Genomic DNA, 16,916 nt, shown 5'->3' on the forward strand with positions numbered 1-16,916 from the left:
TTATTTGTTCATTTTTTCTTTTCTGCAAGATTTTTTGCTCACAACCTTATGAATTTTGGCCAATAACAAATATAGGTAGTGCAAGTAATATCAAAGGTGGTCGCCAAACATGATGAGTTGTGGAGAAAACCTCATGATGAATCAACACAGGAAACAACCTGCACAAATGTGACTTGGTATATGATTTTTTCATGATGGTTAATAATTGACCTTCATTTTTTCCTATAGTTAATCCCTTCCTTCTAATCTGTTGTGATGGTCACACTTTTTTCATGTGCATCTTTTTCTCCCTAGAGTAAATACATTGCATTGGACTTTTTTTTGCGTAAACAATCTTTTTGAAACGATCAAATTTCACTACAAGAAATATGTCAACTTGTGACCACCACTATTGGTCACTGAAAGGTCATGGTTTTTCATTTGCGACCTTTTTGTGACCAAAAACAGAAGGTTAAAAGCTGGCGGTCGTAAACTGACTATAGCGACCTTTCTTCTGGAAAGGTTGAAGACGTTTATGACCAAAATACATCTACTATGGCGTTTTGGTCACTAGCAACCTCCCCAGGCCACGTAGGCATCCAGCGTGGCAATCTGATGTGGCACAAGATTCAGCCCGGTCCAATTCGATTTTCTACATGGGCCTAGCCCAACAATTCGGCCTATTTGTGTTTTTTTCTCATATTAATTTTGGCTAGGTAGATGGGCCAAGCCCAACAATTAAGCCTTATCATTTTGGCGCCGTGGCCTTTTCTACTAGAAAGTTTTAGTTTTTTTGTAATATAAAAAAGGTTCACTAGTCAAATGGGTCCCAGATGTCAGGTTTAGGTACATGGGTCCCAACTAGCAAGTTCTTATTCTTCATATTTCAATTTAACAGTAAATAAATAACCAGTATTTAAATTGGCACAAATAAAACACACACATAATACTCCAAATATTATCAGCCAGATTCAGTACAGAGCTCCTATTGTACAAATAACATATACTTTACAAGCTCTACACATTATAAGCTCTAACATATACAAGCTCTACAAGCTCTACACATGATACATTTACAAGCTCTATACATATACAAGCTCTATAAGCTCTACAAGCTCTACAAGCTGCCCTGGTGTTAACCCTGGTGCTCTTCAATCTTCTTCAACATGGAGCTCCTTCGGTAGCAAGCACAAACTGGGCACCTGCATCATCACAGGAAGGCAATTTTAGATCATAAAAACGAATGTTCCAAGCACAGTTTAGAGGAAAGAACCAAGTAAATTTGCCCTCAATCATACAAACAAAGTTTAGAGAAAACCAAACATGAACAAGCACTTATTATGCAGTTTTTAAAGTTTTTAATACATTTATTTTCTATTAGCAAAACTGAATATTCTACTTCCTGATTCATGGCTGCATAGTCCAGCTAGCTACACCAGCTTGCTCTCATGCAAAAATTAGAAAGAAAAAATAATAACAAATAAATCAACACTGATTTCTCTAACACATACAGTAACTTGCTGATATAACTTGTATATTTGTCGATGGAAAACGGGATGCAAAATCATGTTTCAGTCTAGATCAATCTATCATGAGAAAACATGTATAACTCCCACTAGAATTTCTTAATGCAGTTGCGAATTATCCTGAAAACTTGTGCATTTAATGATGGTTAGATCCATCTTACAGAATAGTCAGCTTCCAATATAAGTTAGGTACAGAATAGAATGTATAAGCACGAAGTAAGATAGGCCATGCATCAAACACAGAAATACTTTTGAGCCGTTCACTGTCATGTACTACTACCTAACTAGCTAACTCAGCAGCTGTGACTGATGGTACACTGCACCAAGTTCCATAATGAATTCCATAACGAGTAGCATCAGCAACAGCAGTGCAAGAGTAGCAGCAGCAGTGAGTAGCTGCGGCATCTGGCGAGCAGCAGCAGTATGCGGCAGCAGGCAGTAGAAAATAGCAGGAGCAGCGGCAACAGTACGTGAGCGAGGGGGCTACATGCAAATAGGAAAGAACCAAGATTGGTTTCTGTACTCACTAGTGCAGAACCGGGCAATAGCACCGGTTTGTAAGGCCCTTTAGTGCCGGTTTAGGAACCGGCACTATTATTTCGGCACTAAAGGCCCCCCCTTTAGTACCGGTTCAGCACGAATCGGTGCTAAAGGGGTACCACGTGGCACGAGCCAGCTCCGGGGGCCGGGAGCCCTTTAGTACCGGTTGGTAAAACCAACCGGTACTAAATGGTTGTGGGTTTTTGTTTTATTTTGTATTTTTCAATTAAATTTGTGTTATCAATTTAATTTAGGATTGTTTTACATTATAATGAGTTGTAGTCGTCATCATCATCATCATCATCATCATCGCATATTAATAAATAAATAAACTCTAGCTAGCTAAAAATCATCGTAGTCGTCTAATTACCACTATTTAATCATCATAGTCATTACCGCTAGCTATGTAATCATCATCAACGTTGGCTAGCTTAAAGAGGAAACATTCACTTTGTAACAGAAGCAAAGAGATATCATCAAGTTCAACATAATCATCACCAACATCGAAGTTCAGGAAACGGATCCATGAGACAAGTACTAATTAAGAGCATGAAGTAGTAGCTACTGATCCTGCTGCTCCCTCTCAGGTAGAATAGCATAGAACATGTATAGCTCTCCTGATTCATCATACTGGAGCATGCAGATGAATCTGTCTCCTAATCTTGGGTTGCGCTTCTCCTTACTGCCCCCTAGTACTTCTCTGCGATCGTTAACAATTTTGCTCCAATCTTTCACTATTAAGCATTCTTCGCTTTTAGAAATCCTGAATGCACTCATGTGCAATGTAGGAAATCTTGGTCGTAAGCTAACCATTGACATGCGACCTTTTGTCTCGATCCACTGAGGCACAACTGTCATCGGAAGTCCCTGTTGAACAACATCGTATAGTAATTAATATACTAAGCAATGAAAGTTTAGCTTCAAAAATAATGTATGCAAAAGATGCACTAATTAAGGACAAATATTTAAAATCTTACCATCTTTTGATTATAGATGTGACCGTAGTTCAATACGATCACCATTGGTCGCACGTTTTGAGTACTAACATTTCTAAGTTTAGGAAAAAAGTTTGTCTTGACAGTATTAAGATCCTCAAGCCATGAAACATAATGACTTATCTCCTCGCAGTTTAGTTGAGTCCCGGGGCAGTAGTAGGTCCTGTCTACCAAGCGCCGGACATGTTTGCTTGAACCAAAATAAGCTGACAATACAAATTAGTTGTCAACTATTTTTGAATAAACTGTATGAAAGACATAAACATATGCATGCATGGTTGAGAAAAACTCACCAAATGGTAGGACTGGAGGCGTTTGCACATCGACCCAGATGTCTATATTACCTTCAATATCATCTTCCGGACGAATATCAAAGGTGATAACCATATCAGGCTCAAATGCATAAGCCTTGCATAGTGCTTGCCAAGTTTTGCATTCAAAATGGGTATATGTGTCTCCATTATATAATTTGACGTTGAAAGTATACCCATGCTCCGTCTTCAAGTAAACTCTCTTTACCTCCATATCATCTATAGCACTAAAACCTATCTTATCCAAGACAAAAATTCTTGCATGGCAGGGGATGCGCTAGTAGAATAGTGAAAATTTAAAATTATAAGTTGAAGCAAATGAAGCATAAGTTTTGCATTCAAATAATAATTGACAAAGTGACTTACTGTATCAACTTCGAATGTCTCATCCAGCTTGATGCTGAAGCGCCTACCATCAACAAGGAAATTTTGGTCGCACAGGCAGCGCTGGTCTTCACAGTGTTCGCACATAATAAAATCTTTTTCGTCGTCAGATGACATTTCCTATGTTCATATAGGTGAAACATTAAACACCTATATCTAGCCAAATATATATTCATCTAACATTTGACATTAATATATCTAACTATATATTCAATTGACATTACTATATATTTAACTTTTCTATCTAATTCATCTAACATTCGACATTAATCTAACATTTATATAAACTCAAAATATAAAAAAAAATAAACAGAAAAACTCATTAACAAATAATATTTTAATTAGATCATCAAATCTCATATACCTAAATTTTCTTACTAAAAATAAACTAGTTATATTTATTATTCAACTAGTTCTAATCTCATATACCTAAATTTTCTTACTAAAAATAAACTAGTTATATTAATTATTCCACTAGTTCTAATCTCATATACCTAAATTTTCTTACTAAAATAAACTAGTTATATTAATTATTCAACTAGTTCTAATCTCTAGTTCGACAATTTTTCTATCTAGCTAGCTAATTCATCTAACATTCGACATTAATCTAACATTCGATCATCTAATTAACTTTTCTAAAAAACAGAAAATAAGTAAAAAAATGCGTGTGTGTGTGTATGTGTGTGTGTATGCATGTGTGTGTATATATACGTATATGTGTGTACGTATGTGTGTATGTGTGTGTGTATGCGTGTGTGTGTGTGGTATATGTGTGTGTGCGGCCCCGTACGCCGCCGCCCCGTACGTACGAGCGGGGGCGCCGGCGTACGGGGCGGGGGCGCCGGTGTGTGTGTGTATGTGTGTGTGTATGTATGTGTGTGTATGTGTGTGCGGGAGCAAGAGAGAGACGTACGGCCACGGCGATGGCGACGGACGGCGGCGGCGTTCGGGGCGTCAGCGCGAGACGACGACGACGACGGGCGGCGGCGGGGACAGCGACGATGACGACGGACGACGGTACGGGCGACGGGCGGCGATGACGGGATCGAGCGGCGCGCGCGGCGGAGGTTGGAGACGAAGTGGGGATGAAACTGAAATTTTCGTAAGTGCTATATATATATAGGATGGGCCTTTAGTACCGGTTCGTGGCTCCAACCGGTACTAAAGGCCTATTTTCGCCAGGCCAAGCGGCGGGAAACGAAGACTTTTAGTACCGGTTGGAGCCACCAACCCGTACTAAAGGGGGGGCCTTTAGTACCGGTTGGAGCCACCAACCGGTACTAAAGGCCTTGCGCTGCCACCCCAAAGTTTAGTCCCACCTCGCCCGGCGAAGGGCAGCCGCACTGGTTTATAAACCCAGCCGCGGCTACCTCTTCGAACTCCTCTATATAGCAGGCTTCTGGGCCTAATTAATTAGGGCGCGCTGCCCTGTGAGTCTGCTGGCTCTCCTGGGCCTGCATTTGCACACCCTAGGTCTGGCAGACCCACATGGCAGTGCGCCAACAAATTTTTTATATAGTTTTTTCTTTTCTGCATTACTTATTTTCTTTTATTTATTTTGAGTAGTTTTTTATATAGTTTTTTCTTTTCTGCATTATTTATTGAGTAATTTTTTTGTATAGTTTTTTTATTTTCTGCATTATTTATTTTTGTATAGTCCGAAACCCTGATACTCGGAAAGAGTTTCTCCAGTTTGTACACGAAGTGCGTCCAGTTTTTGCCGTGACCCACTCTACTCTTTCGCACATGCTATGCGGGTGATATAATGATACCATGCCAAGTTTCAACATTTTCAGGATTCATTTTGTAGTGATTTTCAATTTCACGGTCATTTAGCTCTCTAAACAATTAGGTAAATGACCGAAAAACAACAAATGATGTCAGAAAATGTTGGAAATTGATGACGTCGCTTTAAATGCTGCATACTGAACACAAAAGAAGTCCGGAGTTCAAATAAGTTTAAAAAACATTGAAGTGGCCATGTAACAGATGAGTTCTCGTCCGAAACCCTGATACTCGGAAAGAGTATGTCCAGTTTGTACACGAAGTGCGTCCAGTTTTTGCCGTGACCCTCTCTACTCTTTCGCGCATGCTATGCGGGTGATATGATGATACCATGCCAAGTTTCAACATTTTCAGGATTCATTTTGTAGTGATTTTCAATTTCACGGTCATTTAGCTCTCTAAACAATTAGGTAAATGACCGAAAAACAACAAATGATGTCAGAACATGTTGGAAATTGATGACGTCGCTTTAAATGCTGCATATTGAACACAAAAGAAGTCCGGAGTTTAAATAAGTTATTAAAAATAAAAAAGAGGTGCAATGCTGGTTAATTTGCTTCAAGCCATTCGGAATAGTGTAGATTGCACTAAGCCACTGCACATAGCTCAGTGCAATCTATACTATTCCGCAAGGCTTGAAGCTAATCAACATGTAGATGAGCATTGCAACTCTTCGTCATTGTCTGTGCACTCACGGCTTATAAACCGCTCATACTGCCTCTCTCTTGGCGAAGATCACAAGATAGTTTGGTTAAATTGCATTACTTGTAAGTCTAGTTAACATGGATGCTTATGATGCAAGAGCAACAGCAAAAGTGAAAATTTGGCACAAATAGGTAGTTGTGTAACTAAAATAGGTAGGAGGAGAGATAGCTCTTATGTCACAAAAAAGAAGTTGTATCAAACCTTTTATGTCGGATCTAGAACAAACCAATCGGTATCGCCATCATACAGCCCAACCGTGGCTCGTGATGCATATATATGCATATCAAATGCACGGTTGGATGTATGATGGCGAATCCGAATGATTTGTATTCAGTCGATGAACTGGTAGATGTATGCAGTCGATGAACTGGTAGATGTATGTAATCGATGAACTGAAAGACTTATGCAGGGAAGGCGAGAGGTGGGCTATATATAGGGTCGTCTGGCTCACAAAGTGATTGTGGTAGTTTCGATCCAACGACTCACATGAGCTAGGAAGAAACACACCCTTGATCCAACGACTCGCAAGAGCTAGAAAGAAACACACGATCCGTGTGATTCTTCCTGATTGGTGGGATGCACATTAGTACCCACTCCGGACTCCGAAACCCTGATACTCGGAAAGAGTTTGTCCAGTTTGTACACAAAGTGCGTCCAGTTTTTGCCGTGACCCTCTCTACTCTTTCGCACATGCTATGCGGGTGATATGATGATACCATGCCAAGTTTCAACATTTTCAGGATTCATTTTGTAGTGATTTTCAATTTCACGGTCATTTAGCTCTCTAAACAATTAGGTAAATGACCGAAAACAACAAATGATGTCAGAACATGTTGGAAATTGATGACGTTGCTTTAAATGTTGCATACTAAACACAAAAGAAGTCCAGAGTTCAAATAAGTTTAAAAAACATTGAAGTGGCCATGTAACAGATGAGTTCTCGTCCGAAACCCTGATACTCGGAAAGAGTATGTCCAGTTTGTACACGAAGTGCGTCCAGTTTTTGCCGTGACCCTCTCTACTCTTTCGCGCATGCTATGCGGGTGATATGATGATACCATGCCAAGTTTCAACATTTTCAGGATTCATTTTGTAGTGATTTTCAATTTCATGGTCATTTAGCTCTCTAAACAATTAGGTAAATGACCGAAAAACAACAAATGATGTCAGAACATGTTGGAAATTGATGACGTTGCTTTAAATGCTGCATACTAAACACAAAAGAAGTCCGGAGTTTAAATAAGTTATTAAAAATAAAAAAGAGGTGCAATGCTGGTTAATTTGCTTCAAGCCATTCGGAATAGTGTAGATTGCACTAAGCCACTGCACATAGCTCAGTGCAATCTATACTATTCCGCAAGGCTTGAAGCTAATCAACATGTAGATCAGCATTGCAACTCTTCGTCATTGTCTGTGCACTCACGGCTTATAAACCGCTCATACTGCCTCTCTCTTGGCGAGGTGGGACTAAAAACAGTTTGCCATAACCTCATTAGTACCGGTTCGTGGTACAAACCGGCACTAAATGGTGATGGTGGGGCCATAGCCTGACCGCAGGCTGACACAGCCTTTTTAGTACCGGTTCATGGCATGAACCGGTACTAAAGGTTCGCCACGAACCGGTACTATTGATCGCCGCCACGAACCGGCACTAATGTACACATTAGTGCCGGCTCTAATTCAAACCGGCACTAATGTGCTTCACGTTTGACCCTTTTTCTACTAGTGACTCACAATAGCATTGTTGGCCTGTGATAAGGAACTATTAAGTAACTTGAGATGCCTTTATATCAGTTCTGTGAAGCAAATCTACATATCATATTTCTAGAATGGGCGCACCCAGTTGCTCACAAGTAGATTCAAACCCAACTTGTAATGCAATGATGTTTCTTGTACAGTATTACTATAGTTACCTAAATTGCCACGGGAATACTGACAGCAGAAACAGGGGAACGAGAAGTAAGTTAAATTAGAGCTAGCGGTTCCAAACAATCACTAAAAACAGCAGCAAAAGCAGACACAAGATGGTGCTTTTAGTTTACTTGATTCATCATACTATAAGAGTTGACACAACAGGAGCATCACAATGTAGTGCACAAGTTGATTGATCACCTTGAAGTCCTGGGCAATCTCCCTAACAAGCCTCTGGAATGGAAGCTTCCTGATGAGCAGCTCCGTGCTCTTCTGGTACTTGTGGATCTCACTGCAAAGTCAAGCACAAAATTTACTCATTTGAGAATACTTCAAAACAAACTATAACACATGCTAGAATAGGTTGGAAGATTTTACACACCGAAGAGCAACAGTTCCAGGGCGGTAATGGTGAGGCTTCTTCATTCCTCCAGTTGTGGGAGCGGACTTACGGGCAGCCTGTCAAAAAGCAAAGTAGAGCACATGGTCAAATTAACAATAATACCATGATAGTCCATATACATCAGTAGGATATCTGGTCATAAGCTGGCAATGAAGCTTGAGATTCAAATTATACCCAGTTCAGTTTACCTAAACTATAAATAAAGACATGGCATAGGTAAACTATCAATATTACAGTCACAAACCTTGGTCGCTAGCTGCTTCCTAGGAGCCTTTCCTCCAGTGGACTTACGAGCAGTCTGCTTAGTACGATCCATGAGCAAAACCTTGGTTTACCTGAAGCAAAAAAAACATAGTCAATTCTATAAATTGAATATCACAATAACACAACTATAGTCTTCTCATAACCAGTAAATTGTGCCTGGCACCTTGTTGCTAGCAAATCCATTCAATAACTATAGAGTCCCAACAATCATCAGCCTAGAATACCTACCAAAATTTTGTACATCAAAAACTAACAACGTCATACAACACAGCTATACACCCCTTCAGATAGAAAGCAGTGTATTTCTAACTAAAACTTTTCATTCAAAAGATCAGACCCAAGATAGAATTCCACTTCAGATGAAAGTCCTGATCTACCTTTAGCATAGTTTGTTCACTCGAAAGACACATATAAAGATGACACACTAAAAAACTGCAGCCTAGTACTTTTTTTAACACTAAAGAAAACAAGGCTACCATGATCGCCTAATTTTGCAAACAGAAGCAAGAAAAGAAATAGCAGTCCACTAATAAAAATATGCTTCCTAGTTATCACATGTAATGGTTGAACATCAACTTCACATAGTTATGTGCATATGATTTTAGTAATTAGCTAACTGGCAAGTTGATACAATTCAGATACAATAAATGTGAATGTGCATGTACTAAGAAGCCAAGAACACTGAAGAATTTACTGAATGGGCATGTACTGCGACTAGTATGTGTGTCTATCTACAAGTGATAGTAGTAGCCAATATGTGCAATCCAGATGTATAGCACGAGGACACGGTCCCAGTCCTAGCTAGCGCTATCGGAATCTGCCCAGAATTGCTCCCTGCCCCGAACCAATCTGGCAATTGTGCTATCTACTGTAACTAATAGCACACCAAAACACGATTCAGACACGCACCTGGATTCTGGAACTCCTGACGGTGCGGTCCGAGCCGGCGACGGGCACGGAGAAAGCCACCTCCAAAGAGTGAGGGAAAAGGTGAGAACGCGGAAGCCGTCGCCCAGGAGCGGTACGGGGTCGGCGCGGACGTACCTGGGACGACCTCGCGGACGAAGACGGTGATGTGCGGTGCGGAGGGGGAGGAGTGGTCGAGCGGGACGGTGAAGCGGTGGTCGCGGAGGCTGAGGTCCGGCACCACGTACGACGGCCCGGCCTGGTGCGGCGCGGGCGCGGCCGCGGTCGCGGCGGCGCTAGCGGCCTGCGAGGACGACGACATGGACATCCTCGTCGGGATCCGGTGGCACGGGAAGCGGAGGCCAGGATGTAGTCATCCCTGTCGACGAGGATGGAGCGCTCGGGCGTGGCGGATCCGGCCCCATTCCCGTCGGCGAAGTCGGATCTCCCGGCGGCGGCCTCGGCGGAGCAGGAACCGGGGCGAGGGAGGAGGAGGGAGGTGGTGGCGGCGATCTGGAAGGGGAGGGGAGCAGGCAGCTGGGGCGAGGACGGAGGGAGGAAGATTGGATCTGGCATCGGGAGAGGGTTCCGGTTGAGGATGGATTAATGGATGTGGGATCTTGCCAGAGGGGAAGGAGGGAGGAGCAGAGCACGGCGATCTTGCCGGAGGGGAAGGAGGGAGGAGTAGATCACGGCGATCTTGCCAGAGGGGAAGGAGGGAGGGGAAGGAGGGAGGGGAAGGAGGGAGGGGAAGGATGGATCTGCCAGGGGAGGGGTGGGTGGCGGCGAGGGGAGGGATCTGCGAGCGCTAGGGTTAGCTGAGAGAGCGGAGGGGTGGATGGACGGACGGATGGATGGATGGGTGGACAGATGTTTGCCATGTCACTGATCCATGCCACATCTGGTTCCACCAATCAGAATTAAGCATTTTTGGTTTTTTCTCTTATAGTTTGTACCCTCTTATTCAGGCAAACATTTAACCTCTTATATGTAGTTCAAATAAACCAATATTTTGTACATGTGTGTAGTTAGGCATGACAAACAATGTTGATTTGGGAGGTTTTCATTTTCTTTGCTCAAAGAACCATTTTTCATTTTCTGAGTGACCAAATGTGTTTTTTTGTGAAGGACCTACCATATGTTTCTTGCAAAATTGGACTAAATCATTTTTCTAAAATACTAGGCCATATTTAATGCACATTTGACTAAATGGTTGGGTGTAAAAAGTTTTGATCCACCTCTCATGAAAAAGACAATTTTTCACCGATTTAGCTGGAAGCGGGTCAAATTTGAACTGTAGCTGCCTTATAGTTTGCTCTTTATTTTTTCCAAAAATCATTTCTAGGTACATAAGTATCTATTTAATCAGAGAAACACCAAAAAAATTTCAAGATTCAACCACTAGCTAGGAACGGTCATTCCCGCCGTTTTGACCGCATTTTGAAACGGGCATAAAAAATTCAAAAAAATCAAAAAATTGGGAAACCTTCGCATTGTGTCATCATATGTGACCAAGTTTCCAGGAAAAATAATAAACTTGTAATATGGCAATTATTTTAAAAAAGTGTTCTCAGAAAGAGCTATCATGCATGAAGATTCATGGCTTTCAAGCCAAATGATTAATCTTATGGCCACATTCGTGGCATAGTTTGTTCAAATGATCTCATATTGTGCAAAGGGTGCATCTTGGAATTCCAAACAATGTTGCCTAAGGGAGTTTTCACTTTCATTGCACAAAAGAGCCATTTTCCATTTTTCGAGTGCCCCAAATGAGGTATTTTTGTGAAGGACCTACCAAATAATTATTGCAAAATTGGACCAAATCATTTTTCTAAAATACTAGGTCATATTTAATGCACAATTGACCAAATGGTTGGGTGTAAAAAGTTTTGATCCACCTCTGGTGAAAAAGACAAATTCCCACCGATTCAGTTGGAAACGGGTCAAATTTGGACTGCAGCTGCCTAATAGTTTGCTATTTATTTTTTCCAAAAATCATTTCTAGGTACATAAGTATCTATTTAATCAGAGAAACACCAAAAGTTTTCCAAGATTCAACCACTAGCTAGGAACGGTCATTCCTGCCGTTTTGACCGCATTTTGAAACGGGCATAAAAAAATAAAAAAAATCAAAAAATTGGGAAACCTTCGCATTGTGTCATTATATGTGGTCAAGTTCCCAGGAAAAATAATAAACTTGTAATACGGGAATTATTTTAAAAAAGTGTGCATATTGGAATTCCAAACAAGGTTGCCTCAGGGAGTTTTCATTTTCTTTGCACGGAAAAAGCATTTTCCATTTTTTGAGTGCCCAAAAGGAGGTTTTTTTGTGAAGGACCTCCCAAATAATTGTTGCAAAATTGGACCAAATAATTTTTCTAAAATACTAGGCCATATTTAATGCACAATTGACCAAGTGGTTGGGTGTAAAAAGTTTTTATCCACCTCTGGTGAAAAAGACAAATTCCTGCCGATTCAGTTGGAAGCGGGTCAAATTTGAACTGTAGCTGCCTCGTAGTTTGCTCTTTATATTTCCAAAAATCATTTCTAGGTACGTAAGTATCTATTTAATCAGACAAACACCAGAAAAATTCCAAGATTCAACCACTAGCTAGGAACGGTCATTCCCGCCGTTTTGACCGCATTTTGAAACGGGCATAAAAAATTCAAAAAAAATCAAAAAATTGGGAAACCTTCGTATTGTGTCATTATATGTGGCCAAGTTCCTAGGAAAAAATAATAAACTTGTAATACGGCAATTATTTTAAAAAAGTGTTCTCAGAAACGAGCTATCACGTGTGGAGATCAATGACTTTCAAGCCAAATAATCAATCTTATGGCCACATTCTTGGCATAGTTTTGTTCAAATGATCTCATATTGTGCACAAGGGTGCATATTGGAATTCCAAACACTGTTGCCTAAGGGATTTTTCATTTTATTTGCATGGAAAAACCATTTTCCATTTTCTGAGTGCCCGAAATGAGTTTTTTTGTGAAGGACCTACCATATATTTGTTGCAAAATTGGACCAAATCAATTTTTAAAATACTAGGCCATATTTAATGCATAATTGACAAAATGGTTGGGTGTCAAAAGTTTTGATCCACCTCTGGTGAAAAAGACAAATTCCCGCCGATTCAGGTGGAAGCGGGTCAAATTTGAACTGCAGCTGCCTCATAGTTTACTATTTATTTTTTCCAAAAATAATTTCTAGTTAGATAAGTACCTATTTAATCATAAGTACATGGTTTGGTGGCGATACGTCGAGGTTTGGGCGGTGGCCGAGGCCCCCAACTCTAGAGCGCGTAAACTCGCATGCCCGCCGCGTGGTCACCGCGTGACCGTGGCGTTGCCATGTGTTCTGGGCAGCCTAGGCATGTCTAGTGGGTTGGGCACTCCCCAGGTAGGTTCTAGGAAGAAAATTACAACATAAGATTCTCACGAGGAGACCGATCGATGCTCAAACATGAATTAGCAGCCAAGTATTTGATTAGCGGTACGGGAAATGTACATGGCTAATGGGCGTGAGTTTTGGCTGAGGATGATCAGTTACTAAGAAGACTGTCTTCACAAAATTTTAGCTCAAAAGGAGGAGCCCAGGTGGTACTTGCTTTGCAAACTACCACACTGGACATAAATACGAATGTTGAAGCTCGGCTCAAAATAATGAACGGATTGAGCTGGCATTTGGTGGAGGATGGTTATTTGGGCATAGGAAAGCACTGTAGAAAATGGATACTATTTGGACATGCCAAAGTGGTACTTCCTTCACAAACTGTTTTTCTGAACAGAATAGGAAATGGATATTTTTTAAATATTTTTGAACTAGGCAAGGAATGTTTTTACATATTTGACGAAGATATGACCCAAAGAATTTATGAGATTTTTTTGGGAATTTTGGGAATGACAGAAATATAGGTTGCTTCACAACCTAGGGCAAAAACTACCACATGGACATGACACATAGGCAAAACTGATGAGGTGGTGCCTAGTCATCACAACCCACCACAATCTACAAGGTTATGACCATCTATATTGGTCGTTAACAATTAGAAATAAGGCAGCGGACCATCACTGTTTGCTTTATGACCATTTCGTGTAAGGAAATTACGACCTTTCTGACCAAAATGGTCGCAATGGTTTAGGGTTTGGAGCCCCCCGAACAGCTTTTGACCAATTGGTCTCAAAGGATCATAGATGTATGACCAATTCTTCCAGGGTCACTGACAGAAGGTCACTAGTTGACATATTTCTTGTAGTGTTTTTTGATTAAGCAAAAAGTGTCTGTGCTGATGAACTTGACATCCTCACAACAAACTTGGTTAGTTTTACTATAAGTAAACATTTTCTCTTCAAGTAAATTGTATTTTCTATGCACTCCCCAGGAAGTAACATTGTTTGTCATAAGTATAAATGTACTTTTTTGGTCTATCTAACTCGAAGTTATCTTCATGTCTTATATTATAGATTACCAACCTCAGCACTCTATTCAAGTCATCCAACTGCAGTTTCAAAAATATAGAAGAATTCGTCAAGTTTTCCCATCAAAACAATCCCAAACAACCAAACTTGTGAGATTATCTTTTCGACCTGTTTCTACATTTCCCACTTTACAATTCTATTTTTCATCTGTTTTTTTGTGCAAACATGGACATGCATGACTGCGCTATCTATGGCACGTTGTACATGGATTGTTGGAACAAGAAAGACATGAAGGAGTTTGCAAATGTAAAGACTACACCTACCACTTTTCTCTTTGTACAAGCTAACTAATTTTTTTAATCATCTATAGTCATTATGTTCAATACAAACACTATTCCAGAGAGAGTTTTTTATGCTATACTTCTTTCCTGTTCTGTTAACTTTTTAGTCTCAAATGTCATCATGCTTTTGTACTAATTTTTTAGTCTTATATTTCACCTACAATTTTTTGCAAGTCTTCTTTTTGCACACATAGACTTCCTTTTTCAGTTCTGTTATTGTTTTATAATGCTTTTTAAACTTAAAAGCTATGCAACTATTTTTCAGGAAATTGTTCGCCAATTCCGTAAACTCATTCCATACAAGATAGGAAACTTCCATCAGAACAAGTTCAAGTTTGAGAAGATGAGTGATGATGTCACAAAAAAGAGGAGAACTCGCCGTTAGATTTCGTGTTTGAACTAGTATGAAGTGAACTTTTTAGCTGTTGTTCTTTTTTTTTGGGGGGGGGGGGCGCTTTTTATCATGAGTTACAATACTCTGTATAGAATGATGAACATGGTTGTCTTGACTCGCAAAAATTTGTGAAACTAGCATCGGCAAAATCTATATATATGGTTTTCCATGTAAGCTATAGTTAAGCAATTTTTTTAATCTATACCGTTTCCTGGAAATCACCCATACCGCTTTCTAGAAACAGACCCAAGATGTACTTTCGCAAAATTAGAATTCCAAAGGAAAAATACCACATGTCCAACATTTTTTGTTAACTCCCTTTTTTGAATTACTCAAGTGGAGGTTCAGAACTCTAATGAAGTACTCCATTTTGACTTACCAAACTTCTTCTAGAAATAGAATGGCATTTAATTTAAAAATTGTTTTTATAAAAGGTTGAATATTTTCAAATTAGTTCACAACTTGTCTTCTAAACTCATGATTCTTAATTTTTAATCCCGCGAAACATGTCTTTTTTCTATATAAAACATGTTAGTGCCTCCCGAACATTTTTTTAAAATAATGAACTTTTTTAAACCTCGAGGGTCCCCTAAGACCCCGTAAAAAATGTTTAAAACCATTTTTCCTCACGATTAAAGAAATTGTCCCCTCATGGATTTTTTTAAAGATCAGTGAACAACTTTTGTAAACCTTTCAACATTTTTTTAAAATTAGTGAACAACTTTTCAAAAATTGAATAACTTGCCCAGGAATAACTTTAAATTTGTGTAAACAACTTTCCTAAAAAAATACTGTGAATTTTTTTAAACTTGGGGACAATCTTTTCTATACGTTTTTGCAAACAACTTTCTAGATACTTTGTGAACAACTTTTCTAAATTTGTCTGCCTTGTTAGAAAATCATGTTTTTTTTAAGAAAAACTTGTGAACAACTTTTAAAAAATTGGATATACAACAACTTCCACAAGTATAGTGAACAACTTTTTAAATTATGTGAACAACTTCCATAAAATTTGTTAGCAACGTTTTCTTAAAAAATTGCAAACAACTGTTTAGAAAAAACTCATTATCTTTTTTTAATAAACTTGTGAACAAACTTTCAAATTTTTTGAACAACTTTCAATGGTTTTTTGAACAACTTTTCTAGAATTGCCAACATTTTTCTTAAAATCAACTTTCCTAAAAACAATTATTTCTACACACATGAGGAACTTTTCAAACTCACAGGACAACATTTCTGAGCTTATCAATAAGTTTTGTTTCTAAACTTTGCGAACATTTTTTTTCTGGACTTGTGAACGACTTTGTAGGGATTTGGCGAACAACTTCTCCTAAACTTGTCAACATTTTTTAAACTAGTGAACAACTATTCTAAAATTGTGAACAGCTATTCGAAACTTGTCAACATTAATCTTGTTGAAAACTTTTCTTTACACATGAACAACTTTTCTATACTTAGCGAACAATTTATTTTCAAAAATTTGCGAACAAATTTTAATTTATGTGAACAACTTTCTTTAAAAAGCTATGAACAACTTTTCTAAACTTGTCAACACTTTTTTCAAAACTCGGGGGAGAAATGTATAGAGACTTTGTGAACAAATCTCTCTAGAGACTTTGTTCACAACTTTCCAAAACTTGTGAACCTTTTTCTAATAATTTGTGAACAAATTTTCAAAGTCACAGGACAACTTTTCTGAACTTATCAACATTTTTTGTTTCTAAACTTTGTGATTTTTTTTCTAAAATTGTGAACAACTTCTCCTAAACTTGTCAACATTTTTTATAACTCCTAAATACCAGCATTAGCATTTTTTTGAAACTTGTGAACAAATTTTCTGAATTTTTGAACAACGTTTGTACGGATTTTGGTGAACAACTTCTCCTAAACTTGTCAACATTTTTTCTTTTAAACTTGTGAAAAACTATTCTTAACTTGTCAACTTTTTTTAAATCGGTAATATTTTTATGAAAATCTTGTTAACAACTTTTCTGTACACATAAACAACTTTTTTCAAACCCGTGAACCTTTTTTCTATATTTTATGAACA

General features: G+C 39.0%; 1 protein-coding gene across 1 annotated transcript; it reads right to left on the reverse strand.

Moving 5' to 3' along the window:
* Window positions 1–1,793: 1,793 nt before the first annotated feature.
* On the reverse strand, window positions 1,794–8,855 carry LOC125541797 (histone H3.3-like). Its single transcript, XM_087542082.1, has 4 exons — window positions 8,784–8,855; window positions 8,519–8,595; window positions 8,338–8,428; window positions 1,794–1,988 (listed from the first exon to the last, which is right to left on the reverse strand). The coding sequence occupies exons 1-4, from the start codon at window positions 8,853–8,855 to the stop codon at window positions 1,794–1,796; spliced, it is 435 nt and encodes a 144-aa protein (XP_087398208.1).
* Window positions 8,856–16,916: the final 8,061 nt, after the last annotated feature.

Source organism: Triticum urartu, chromosome 2A (genome assembly GCF_056163025.1).
Source record: "Triticum urartu cultivar PI428250 chromosome 2A, HENAU_Tu73, whole genome shotgun sequence".
NCBI lineage: Eukaryota > Viridiplantae > Streptophyta > Magnoliopsida > Poales > Poaceae > Triticum > Triticum urartu.

Bases quoted from the DNA above. Each gene is read 5' to 3' on its own strand.
- LOC125541797 (XM_087542082.1), bottom strand. From the start codon at position 8,855: ATGGATCGTACTAAGCAGACTGCTCGTAAGTCCACTGGAGGAAAGGCT. The intron at 8,596-8,783 runs GTTTGTGACTGT...GCTTTTTGACAG, and splicing joins GGAAGCAGCTAGCGACCAAG to GCTGCCCGTAAGTCCGCTCC. The intron at 8,429-8,518 runs GTGTGTAAAATC...TTGACTTTGCAG, and splicing joins CCTGGAACTGTTGCTCTTCG to TGAGATCCACAAGTACCAGA.